Genomic DNA, 12,295 nt, shown 5'->3' on the forward strand with positions numbered 1-12,295 from the left:
AGAAAGAGGAAAGGATGGAGACGCGGTGTCGGGGCGGGTTTTTGGGTGGGCCGAAGATGTTGGAGTCCTGCGTAGCTGCAATCCGGATACCCCGTAAAGCCCCACCTAGTTTGCTTCCGGTTTGCGAGAAAACGGACATGCAAACCGGTCATGAACCGATGGGGTACCGTGAGGACCGCTTTGTCCGGACGGTTACGAGCGGTTTGAGTGCAGCGTTGAAGATACCCTTACACTATATTAATTCAAACTCAACTATATATCGTGCATACATAGGATCCATCGACCGCTTTGTGCACCCTTCAATTGTCACTCTAACTCTTTCCCCGCTAAAACTTTTATCGTATTTTCATGATGCATGCCTACAATTTAAACCCGTGGCAGCTCGTTGAGAAATTTTTTTCAAAAAAATGGCATACCTTAATTGTATTTTTATGACAATGAATCAGATCGTATCTCGTATATCTTGGGTTGGCGTGTACCATTTAGCTATTTGGCATGAGATGTGCACCACACAACTCCTCTACCGTGCGAACCAAGTGGGCATCTACACCAAACTAAATTAATATATCCACGCCTCCTTATGAAAGAACGCACGCCAAGTGTAAAATAAAGACCTATGGATGGTGTTATTGCAAAACCAACAACCAACAAAAAACGTAAAAAACATGTCCCTTTTTTCTGAAATTCCTGGCACGAGAACGGTTCGTACTACACCCGAGTCGGCCCCACGGGAGCCTCGGTCAGCCCGGACCCAGAGACGAGAGCGGTCAATTCAAACCGGTGGCGACACACCTGCTCCGGCTCCGCCATTGGTACGACTTTGGTAGAGCACGAGGCCAAGGCTGCACACCAAAAGAGGCGTCGTCGTCACTCCTCTTGCCTCCTCCTGACCGCCTCTGCCAGCACGCGCTTTTTGGGCCTCCTCGTCCCTCCCGTCCCCTCGCATCTCTGTCCCGCTTCTCCATTCCGCTCCGACGTCAGATCCGGATGGATCCGCCCCCGCCCGCGGCGAGCCCGCCGTCGAGGCCCCCGGACGCGTCGGAGGAGCCGGGCGCCCCTGCCACCGCCACCGCCACCGCCAGCGCCGCTCCCGTCACAGGTACGACTCCGCGCGGCCGACAGGAGGAGGGTTTTGTGCTTGCCTCCGATCATTGCCGTCGCGATAATCGCAGAAAAAGTTTCGTTTCCGTTTCACAGGACGCCGCGTTAATCTGTCTGCGGTATTGCTGCTCCCGGTCTCATAGTTGTCCTAGATAGACGAGTAATTCGATCGGTTCGAACAAGTCAGCCAACATTTTGTGAAGCCGTGTAAGCTACTGAAGTGGGACGAGTGTACGGTCTTGCTTTTTCCTGTTTCCCTTTCTTGTTTCGTAGGATAGCCTTTCTGTTTTTGCTATTGCTCTGTTTTTTTTCTTTCTGTTGCGTTATAGTTGGCGATCAGCTAAACATCTCCTTCAGTTATCAGCCACAACCAGAGAACCTACTGACAGAAATACAGAAACTTAACAACGTTACACGACTTCGCAGATGTTAGCTAGGATCAATGATCCCGGGAGCAGCGGTACCCCCGATTAACGCGCGTGCTGTAAAACGGAAGTGGTAAGACATGAGGCGAGAACTTTTATTTTGATCCAGCTTAACATCTTCTAATATCTAATACTCCCTCCGTAAAGAAATATAAGAGCGTTAGGGAGTACAAAACGACACAGGACAAAAAAAGGGGCATGTCGGTTGTTTACTTGTGTTGTGATAGTACTTTTTTTACCTGACCTTCAACCTTGGGTTGGGGAATTTCAGATTTAATAATAGTTGAATAAGGACAGGCTCATCATTCAATTGCTCTTAATTTGCAGACACTACTGACAGTACACAAGCTGATGCTCAAGGAGGACTACATGACACAGCTATTAGCAATCCGGAGAATAACAATGACACCTCCACTTCGACTCGAGGAGATTCACATTCACCCTGGATTTCGGAAGAACATTTGGGTGAAAGTTTAGTGCAGACTACCTCCAAGCAGGCAGCAAACTCAGATGGGACAAGGAAGAGGAATTTTCAGCCTGGAAATAAAGAGGCAGTACATGCTCCTAGTGCTGGCAGCAAATCTCACGCACGTGACATCTCTGTGGTGGAAACTAAAGATGCAAGGAGCAAGTTCTTGAAGAAACCCGATGTAAGTTGCTTTCGTAATTATTGCAGCATACCAGGAAGTGGGAAGTACTAGTGTTAATAGCCCCTTTGAAACGCTAATGTTAATATCGATTTCAGAACGAGGATCCAGCATGTGAAGACAGGAAGAATGCCGATTTGGCAGGGATCTCGGAAGAATTGAAGGAAAACAATAACAGATCTTCTCTTAACTCTAGCAGCTTGAAGGATGAGAAGAAGCAAAAGAATAGAAGCAGAGGAAAAGAGAATAGCAATCATGTTCATAACACAAGCACTTCACATGATATTTCTTTGCCAACTACCGCTGGTACCTCTTGTTTGACGTCGATGGTTACTGAGAACAATGCAGAAGCTCCTAAATGCATGGGTTTGAGGCTAAAGAAAAATCCAGATGATGTATCCCTGACAAACTCATTCACAGTAGTTAACGCAGAGACCACGGATGGGGGAAATTTGAATGTAGACAGTACCATTCAAAAGAACTTTGATGAAGTTCTGCCTGGTTCACTTAAAGAGAAAGAAACTGAGAATGTTGCAACATCCTTGGGTTCATCCGTGCTTCACTCCAGCCAACTGGCAAGCAGTAATGTGTCTCTGATGCCACTTCAAGGTGTTATAGTTGATGCAGATGTGAAGACCAACTGCCTACATTCATCAACTGAAGAAAAAGTTTATCGGAGTGCAGTTAGTGAAGATGTTACCAAACCTTCTGATCATGTTTCCCAGCCTAACATCGCAGAAGAGCACAAGAATTTCGGGTCCGGTAAACATATGAGAGAAGCTATTCTTCATACATCAGTTAATAGTGCTGGAATAGAAAAGGTCTTACCATCTGAAAATCAGAAGAACCAGTCGTATCCATTCAATGAAGGCGCAAACTTCTTTCAGAGAGGAAACGCAGACCGTAACTTTAGGGCAGATGTTCATCACCGTAGGAACATCTATGGATCAGGAGGCATGGGGAATTCAGAGTATGAATTTCAGAGGAACCAGTCACATCCATTCAGTGAAGGTAGAAACTTCTTTCCGCTAGGAAGGGAAGACCCTAACTTAAGGGCAGGTGTTCATCACAGTATGGACATGTATGGATCAGGAGGCATGGGGAATTCAGAGTATGGGTTGCAGAGGAACCGGTCGTATTCATTCAATGAAGGTGCAGACTTCTTTCAGCTAAGAAGGGCTGACCCTAACTTTAGGGTAGGTGTTCATCACAGTATGAACATCTATGGATCAGGCGCCATGGAGAATTCGGAGCATGGATTTCAGAGGAACCGGTCTTATCCATTTGATGAAGGTGCAAACTTCTTTCAGCTAGGAAGGCCAGACCCTAACTTCAGGGCAGGTGTTCGTCACAATATGAATATCTATGGATCAGGCACCATGGGGAACTCAGAGGATGGATTTCAGAGGAACCAGTCGTATCCATTCTATGAAGGTGAAAACTTCTCTCAGCTAGGAAGGCCAGACCCTAACTTTAGGGCAGGTGTTCATCACAATAGGAACATCTATGGATCAGGCGCCATGGGGAATTCAGAACATGGATTTCAGAGGAACCAGTCGTATCCATTCGATGAAGGTGCAAACTTCTTTCAGCTAGGAAGGCCAGACCCTAACTTTAGGGCAGGTGTTCATCACAGTATGAACATCTATGGATCAGGCGCCATGGGGAGTTCAGAGCATGGATTTCAGAGGAACCAGTCGTATTTATTCAATGAAGGTGCAAACTTCTTTCAGCCAGGAAGACCAGACCCTAACTTTAGGGAAGGTGTTCATCACAGTATGAACATGTATGGATCAGACGCCAGGAGGAATTCAGAGCATGGATTTGGAAGAAGCTATTTGGATCATACCAGTACCGTAAAGAATGAAATGCAGGAGAAAGAACGAACTTGCTTATCAACAAATCACAACAATGACCAGATAAGCCCTTCAAATTTAGCTCAGGCATATAGCGAAAAGCTTAGAATGTCCTTCCCTCCAAGAGATTCCTTGACAGGGTTTCGGAAGAAAAAGCTTCTTATTCTAGATCTCAATGGCCTTCTTGCTGATATCAATGAAGATTTCCACAATGCTCACATGGCTGATGCAAAGGTTCGAAGGAAACTAGGTAAAGTTACTTGTACAATTGTCCGTAATTATTATTTGTGAAAATGCAGATATAGAACTGTGACAGATGATATTAATATAGCACTACACCTTTCTACCAGTCTTCCGAAGGCCTCACTGTGATGATTTTCTCAACTTCTGCATAAAAAATTTCGAGCTAGGTGTATGGTCCTCAAGGAAACGGTACGATTTATTATCCTAATTTGTTTTACTTTATCCTCATTGCTCCATGCTTACTTACGTGGGATTTATATTAATCCTCATTGCTCCATGTTTACTAATGTGGGGTTTATAATTTTTCTAGGAAAAATGTTGATTCTGCTGTTGACATCCTTATGAGAGATTTCAAACCATACCTACTGTTTTCTTGGGTATGTAACATAAACGAACCTGTGGTAGGTGGGCATGCTCAATTGTATGTTATTTTGGTCCTAATATGTTTTGCGACCTTCATATGGGCAGGCCAGGGATAAATGCACAATGACTGGACGGAACACACTGGAGAACGTGCACAAACCAATAGTACTGAAGGAATTGAAGAAACTATGGAATAAGGAAGAACCTGGTCTTCCATGGAAGGAGGGGGAATTTTCACCTTCCAATACATTACTTGTGGACGATTCTCCTTACAAGGCTCTGCGTAATCCGGTATTTTCTCAGCTGTTTTCATATACCAGTGTCTTGTTTAACTGTTTCATCTCCATATTTGAATAATGCATATTTTCATGCCTATGTTATGCAGCCACATACTGCCATTTTTCCTCAGCCGTTCAGCTATCTTAACCGGAACGACAATTCATTGGGTATGCATTCACCATTTCATGTCGATGTACTTACCTAGTGACCTGTTACACTGCTACAGCCTATTGATGCATATAAATTACAATTCCTGATAAGCAGGTCCTGGTGGAGATCTTCGCATGTATCTGGAGAAACTCGCTTTTGCAGATGATGTTGAGTGCTACGTTCGCAATAATCCATTTGGTCAACCTTTTATTACACAGAGTGATCCACATTGGGACTTCTATGCTGAAATAGCTGGTAAAGAGTATGGCGCATTAACTTGTGCCTGAACTTCCCAATATGTAGTGAGGCGGACTAGTAGACTGATCTTGTGTTGATTCTTCAGACATGAGGGGAAGTTATAGCATGTTTGTTGTATACCTGACCTCCAAACTAATTTTACCGTGGGTTATGGAAAAAGTTGGTGCATCGAAGATTGGATTTTGGGTACCAACAGTTATAACTTGTACGGATGATCTCAAGTGAATATGAATGAATTTTGAGACGGTGGCTTAAGTTTTTAAAATTGTTTGTCACCGCCTTGTATTTGTTCAGTTTTTCTTCCAGTTTTTATGGTTTTTTTCCTACCAGGGCATTGCTGTGGGTCTGTGTTGTTCTTTTATTTCTTGTACCCATTTTCTTGCTAGCCTTAACGGTACTACTCCAGTGTTTATCCCATTTGTTTTGAATTGCTTAAAAAAATCTAGTACTAGATAACATCTACACCACTTCTAAAAAAGTAGTATTGCTGCGGAGTACGACCGTCCCATGTGTTTGAACTGCTTTTTTACATTTTTTTTTGTTATGATCTACAGAACATGTATGGATTCATCGTTGTGACATGTGCAATGTTTCTATGTGTGTTTTAGGAGTTAGTCAGATCATAACATAATTTGCCAAACATGAAATCAAAGCTCGCAAAGCTATGTTCACGCAAACGAGAATAGCGCAATCCAACTATCATAAACTTAAACTTAATTAAATTAAATTATCATCTATGATAGAAAATAATAATAATTTAGTTTGGAAAGTTGAACCAGCCTGTTTGTTTCTCCTAATATTATTAGCCATTTAAACTATGGACAAAAGCTTTGTACAAATAATTCCTCCGTTGACACATTTGTTTTTCATTTCAGATGACATTGTCCTTTTGAAGGTCATCATTTTCATTCTGCTAGAACATACTCATAACTAATATTTGGAGTATTTTTAGTACTTCCTCCGTTCACTTTTATAAATCATTTCAGACAACTGAAAATAGGCTATTTTGCATATTGTCTGAAATATCTTTAAGGCCTTATAAAAATGAATAGAGGGAGTACTTCATTTACAACATTTGGCATGTTTTTTAGGGCGATGATGGGCGCCGGTGCGTCGGCCAAATCGTTTCGGCTGGTCGTACCCCAGCCGTCAGATCGGCCCGTCCTGAGCCATTGGATCTTTATCCAACCAAATCGTGCTAGCCCAGCTCGTCTTCTTCCTCTCGCGAGCGCGAGAAAAAGGAGCCCCGTCTCGTCGGTTGTGCGCGTTCTCCCTCGTCGCCGTCCCCTCGCCTGCCCTCCTCGTCTCTTGTCGCCACCCTCGGCACCCTCGCCGGCCGCCATGGTCGCCGGTCCCAGCCCTCGGCGGCCATCCTCGTCACCCCCTGCGGTCACCCCTGCAGTTGTAGCTTCATTGCAGGGTGGTTTTGTAGCTTCCGTGGCAACCACTGTAGCTCCGGTGGCGATGACAGAAGCTCACCGACGTGCTCACCGGTGTGCTCGCTGTTGCTCATCCCCCGCTTGCAACAAAAAAAATCAAGCGCCGGGGGAGATGCCCAGTGCTGCAACCGACGACGGAAAAATCTACAATCGCTGACGAAAAAAGCTTCAACCGGCTATGAAAAAAGTTTCAACTCGTACGACGGAAAACCATGAAGAACCAAAGAAAAGTTACAACCAGTGATAAAAAAGCTTCATCTGGCGACGAGAAATGCTTCATCCGACAATGAAAAAAGCTTCAACTATGGAGCCGTAAGCCATGGACGACAAACGAAAAGCTGCAACCGGCGGTTACAAAACGCCATGGCCGGATGTAGCTTCCAGCGACGCCGATTGTAGCTTTCACAACTGCCAGTTGTAGCAAAAACACACATCGTCGTCGCCGTCGGCGTATCATTGTCGTAAACGGTTGTAGCATTAGTCGGCGACACTTCACCGGTTCCAGCTCCAGTGTGCGTGGTTGTAGCATCTCCACAGATCGGTTGTAGCTCCTGCGACAGATGATTGTAGCATTTTCGCTGATGACGACGTCGCCTGGCTACAGCTCCGACGAACTCGGGTAGAAACTCTAGAGAATATGGTTGTAGCTTTTTAGGTGAAAGGTTGTAGCTTTGTCGACACACCTTGCTGGTTGTAGCTCCGGTGTTCACGCGTTGCAGCATCATTGCAGGGTGGTTGTAGCATTGATGCCGTTGTTCAGCCAGGTCGTGCGGTAGCCTCCGAGCACTGGCAGCTCGAAGCAAACCTCCCCCGAGCGGCAGCAGGTCACGTCGTCGGCAGGTCCTTCGTGCTGCCGGGTCCCAAAGCAGCTGGTCCCTTGTGGTGGCTTGTCCAAGGTTGGGCTTGTTCCTCCCAAGCAGTAGGGAGAAGGAAGATGGCAACGAGATTTGCTGCCTTGTCTGGGCGAGATTGCTGCCAGGTCGCCAACATGCGGTGGTGGCAGTTTATCTCCGGCGGGATTGCCACCGTGTTTGGGAGAGGAGGCCGCAGCGGAGAAGAAGCTAGGCTGGGCGCGAGAAGGAAGATAAGGGAGGAGGATGATGCTGAGGTGGGCCCTCGCACCTAACGTGTCGCAATTTGTATCGCTAGGAGCTGCGTGCGTGGGCGGAACCGGCCGAAGCGTTCGACCGGCGCGCCCAACGCAAGCGTTTTCCTTTCTTTTTTTAACCCACAGCCGTACGTTTTTTTTTGAGCGGAACCCACAACCGTACGTATATCAGACAAAATCATTCAGCAAGCCCGTCAGCGAAGAATAACTTTTTCCAACCTCATAAAGCCTTTTAAATCTAAATAAGCCTAGCCCATTTAACACTGCGGCCCGGACCGGACAGGCCCAGCAACTGGCCCAGGCAAGACACCCTAAACGCGGAGATCTATAAATACGAAACCCTAAGCGGCGCACTCCTCTCCATTCCGCCTCCACCCCCGAACTCCAAACCCTAGCAGTAGCGCCGCCGCCGCCAGGTAAGAGGCGAGATGGTGTCCGGCTCCGGCGTGTGCGCCAAGCGCGTGGTGGTGGACGCCCGCCACCACATGCTCGGCCGCCTGGCCTCGATCGTCGCCAAGGAGCTGCTCAACGGGCAGCGCGTGGTGGTGGTCCGCTGCGAGGAGATCTGCATGTCCGGCGGCCTCGTCCGCCAGAAGATGAAGTACCTCCGCTTCCTCCGCAAGCGGATGAACACCAAGCCCTCCCACGGCCCCATCCACTTCCGCGCCCCGGCCAAGATCCTCTGGCGCACCATCCGCGGGTACGTCGCCGGCGACGCCGCCGCCGCCTAGATCCGTCCCCGTATCCATTTGGGTTTGCGTGTACTGATGATGCCGTGTTTGGTGGCGCTCTGCAGTATGATTCCGCACAAGACCGCGAGGGGCGAGGCCGCGCTCGCCAGGCTCAAGGCGTACGAGGGCGTCCCGCCGCCGTACGACAGGACCAAGCGCATGGTCATCCCCGACGCGCTCAAGTACGCCGGCCTTCGACTGCCTTCTAGATCTTGGCGTGCGTCTTGTATGTGTGTTTGATGTTGACGTGGCTTGTGCTTTTGCAGGGTTCTGAGGCTGCAGCCTGGGCACAGGTACTGCCTCCTCGGCCAGCTCTCCAAGGAGGTCGGATGGAACTACGCCGACACCATCAGGGTATGCTGTTTCATTGTGCTGTTTCTTCAGTACTCAATAGTTGCTAGTGTTCGACTGCTCCCAGTGGGTTAAGATTAGTCTTCTCTGTCATGCTAAACTAAAGTGGTCTAGTTGTACTAATCACTCTATGAAAGTTCAACCTGATTTCTGGTACTCTAATAGATATGGGTTCAGCTTCTGTCATATAAACTCTCTTGTGCTGATAAACGATTTGTTCTGCATTTTAAAAATGTTTATGCTGATCCCCACCGATTAAGAATCCAGTCATAGATCATGCTTCATAATACTTTGAAGAATTTTGTTTGCTCATGCTCGCAATCATTGTGCAACGTATTTTGCTTGTGATGTTCTGCTGGCTGAGATGTGCATGATCTGAGTGATGAAGAAAATCGTTCGGATTCCCACTGATTTTCATGATTATTACAACCAGCTACTTCTGACGGATCATGCCATCTCTTGTATTATATTTGCACATTTGTACTCCCTTAGGACTATTCCATAGTTTCCTTTCTTTGTTTTTTGCAAACCTTTTAGCAATGCAGTTTGAATCCTCCTTTTTTATGTTCTACTGGCTGATGAGTGCATGACCTGAGTGACGAATAAAATCGTTCGGATTCCCACTGATATTACATGATTATTATAACCAGCTACTTCTGACGGATCACGCCATCTCCTGAATTACATTTGCACATATTTACTCCTTTACACTGACTGTACATGCATTCCTACAGTGGTTACAAACATTGTTGCTCTTGTGTTCTGTTGTGTTGAGTTGCATGATTCTGGGTGATGAAGAAAATTGTTCGGATTCCCACTGATATTTCATGATTAGTGTAACCAGCTACTTCTGACGGATCATGGCTTCTCCTCACTTACATTTGCACTTTTGCACTGCTTTATTACTGGTCGTACATGCACTCCTTATTTTGTTAACAACCTCGTTGCTCTTTGTGTTCTATTGGGTCAATTGCATGCTTCTGCGTGATGAAGAAAATCGTTCGGATTCCCACTGATACTTCATGATTATCACAACCAGCTACTTCTGACAGACCATGCCATCTTGTGCTCTTAATAGATTTTGCTCTGTTTTGGGTTTCAGTTCATTCAACAGTTTTGCTGGGGTTTTATTTTCCTTTGAGCCTGTGATGTTATCAAAATATTTGCTACTCTTGATGGGTTTATCCCACTTGATGATCTCAACCACCAAGATCTCTGAGGCTCTTTAGTTCTAGACTAATGGTATCATTACAGTACATCCCCTGTTGCCAGGCTTTGTTCATTATGTGCTGATGTATGTGCATACCCTGTTTCTCATCACTCTTTGGCCTGTATTCAGGAGCTGGAGGAAAAGAGAAAGGAGAAGGCCAAGGTCTCCTACGACAGGAGAAAGCAACTGGCGAAGCTCCGCGTCAAGGCCGAGAAGGCGGCCGAGGAGAAGTTGGGAACTCAGCTGGAGATCCTAGCCCCGATCAAATACTAAGAGAGATTAGAGCTTCCGTGCGCCATCAGTTTTGGGAAACCTCTGTCCTCTTGTCTTTGAGTAGTTTGGTAACTCTGTGATAGTACAACCTGGTTGGTAAACCTTTGTTATGCATGCAGTTCTGCTACCCTCATTTGAAATTTTCTACTTGGTGAACTGTTTCGTTTATCAAATGTGTCCATTTGGAGATTCTAGTGAATGTCTATCAGGTGATTATATGTTGCTGAGGCTGTTTCTCTTTACTACAGCCATGGCAGTCTCTTTGACCTATCGTTGGAAAGTTAGAAGTAATGTGTTTGCCTTTGTACATGTCTTTCTTTTTCACTCATCAGATTAGCGGCATGAAAATTCTAGTAAAGCTACTGTTTGTGCGGGATACTGCACACATATTAAAGATAAAGATTTGTGTACTTGATTTCTTGGAGCTACCTTAAAAATCTAGTTTTGGGGCTGGCCTTAAACTTCTTCCCATATTTTTTTAAACAATGACACATTTATATGTCGCATCATAATAATTCAAACAATTATACATCGAACTCATACTTAATAATAATTTGAAGGCAACATTAACATAACTGATGTTTCCATGAAGTGCCCACCGATGCTCAACTAGTTAATGATCATTGTGGCCCTAGCTCATTATCAGTGTGGCCCTCCATGCGTTGGCGCATTAACAAAATTTCTGGAATTACCCCATTCTAGCTGAATTGGTGGTGTGTCATCATATCATGCTATGCAATATCACGCAGGCGGTCATGGTATGGCCTCAAGCCTTTTTGATGCCAAAAGTGTGCAGGATCATGAATGGCAAAAGAGTTTGGAGAACCTCAAATCCCCGCTCTACATCTTGTCTACATGTTTCTTTGTTTCCTAGCAAAGTGAGGATTCTCGTACCATGCTTTCGACATCCTTTCGACATGCTTCTTTGTCTCCTGACAATCAAAATATGAATGTCAAATCTATGTCATTTGACGCCACAAGTTCTAGAATTATAGTTGCATCTTTAATCTTTCCTTTGAATTGTCCATGTAATGTCGTAGGGCAAAGCTTTCACTTCCAATGCATGCAATCGATACTTTCAAGTATTCCTGTAAAGCCTTTTGATGCACCCATCTCAAGAAGTCTTGCAGTGCCCTTTCATTTGAAGCTCGAATATATTCTTCTCCAAATATCTCAATGATGGACTTTGTTAATTTAAATAAGCTGTCAATGCAAACTCTCTGCCATTCATCAATAGAATCAACTGTATGCAAACATTTTCACGGCCTCACAATATTTTTTCAAACTATTGTGACCTTGTTGACCAGTTGCATTTCTTATTTGTTGAATGCGTAAGAACAACCTCATTGACATTCAAAATCTTCTCCTAAACGTCTTTGCACCATATACCAGATTCTCACCAAAGTAGTCACCAATAGCTTCGCGTGACCGTCTTGCTTGTTCCGACGGAGTACAAGATGACCAGGCACTGAACCTCCCCAGTTCGGCTTCTTGTTTGCCATCGTGTCTGCATACATAGCCATCACAAGATTGATTTCTTCATCCTTGTCCGATGGCGAGTCGTCGAAAAAAGTTTGAACACGTGCGTTCATCTACAATCAATAAGAAAAACTATGATCAACCTCATTGTCAAACAATTTTTTTCAAACATACAAATATTTGGGTGAAGAATTTCCTCAAATACCGTTGTTGCGTTGATTTCTTGAACTAGGACTTGGAGACGAAGGCCGGAGCGGGGCAGCGAAGGAGGGGATGAGGCGAGGCAACAGAGGAGGAGACGCGCAACGAGGGACGGTGGCGCTCCCGGGCCGGGGCAGCAACAGACGGCGGCACACCGGGATCACGCCGCGGAACCTGGCCT

The 12,295-nt window shown here is 45.7% G+C and overlaps 2 protein-coding genes, 1 non-coding gene and 4 pseudogenes across 3 annotated transcripts; all 7 read left to right on the top strand.

The window, feature by feature from the left end:
- Positions 1-801: 801 nt before the first annotated feature.
- LOC119303181 lies at positions 802-5,587 on the top strand. Its single transcript, XM_037580278.1, has 8 exons — positions 802-1,099; positions 1,854-2,176; positions 2,272-4,279; positions 4,380-4,461; positions 4,583-4,649; positions 4,741-4,926; positions 5,021-5,081; positions 5,179-5,587. Exons 1-8 carry the CDS (start codon positions 988-990, stop codon positions 5,349-5,351), a joined length of 3,012 nt encoding a protein of 1,003 aa, XP_037436175.1. The 5' UTR covers positions 802-987; the 3' UTR covers positions 5,352-5,587.
- Positions 5,588-8,225: 2,638 nt separating this feature from the next.
- On the top strand, positions 8,226-10,681 carry LOC119303182 (60S ribosomal protein L13a-4). Its single transcript, XM_037580279.1, has 4 exons — positions 8,226-8,569; positions 8,666-8,782; positions 8,867-8,954; positions 10,291-10,681. The coding sequence occupies exons 1-4, from the start codon at positions 8,298-8,300 to the stop codon at positions 10,432-10,434; spliced, it is 621 nt and encodes a 206-aa protein (XP_037436176.1). The 5' UTR covers positions 8,226-8,297; the 3' UTR covers positions 10,435-10,681.
- On the top strand, positions 9,325-9,399 carry LOC119304558 (annotated as a pseudogene).
- LOC119304564 lies at positions 9,541-9,616 on the top strand (annotated as a pseudogene).
- Positions 9,735-9,810, top strand: LOC119304565 (annotated as a pseudogene).
- LOC119304561 lies at positions 9,930-10,005 on the top strand (annotated as a pseudogene).
- LOC119304498 lies at positions 10,092-10,174 on the top strand. The gene has a single exon (XR_005148314.1). It is a non-coding gene; the product is annotated as a small nucleolar RNA SNORD24 (small nucleolar RNA).
- Positions 10,682-12,295: the final 1,614 nt, after the last annotated feature.

The sequence above is a fragment of the Triticum dicoccoides genome, chromosome 5A, assembly GCF_002162155.2.
Source record: "Triticum dicoccoides isolate Atlit2015 ecotype Zavitan chromosome 5A, WEW_v2.0, whole genome shotgun sequence".
NCBI classification, from domain to species: Eukaryota; Viridiplantae; Streptophyta; class Magnoliopsida; order Poales; family Poaceae; genus Triticum; species Triticum dicoccoides.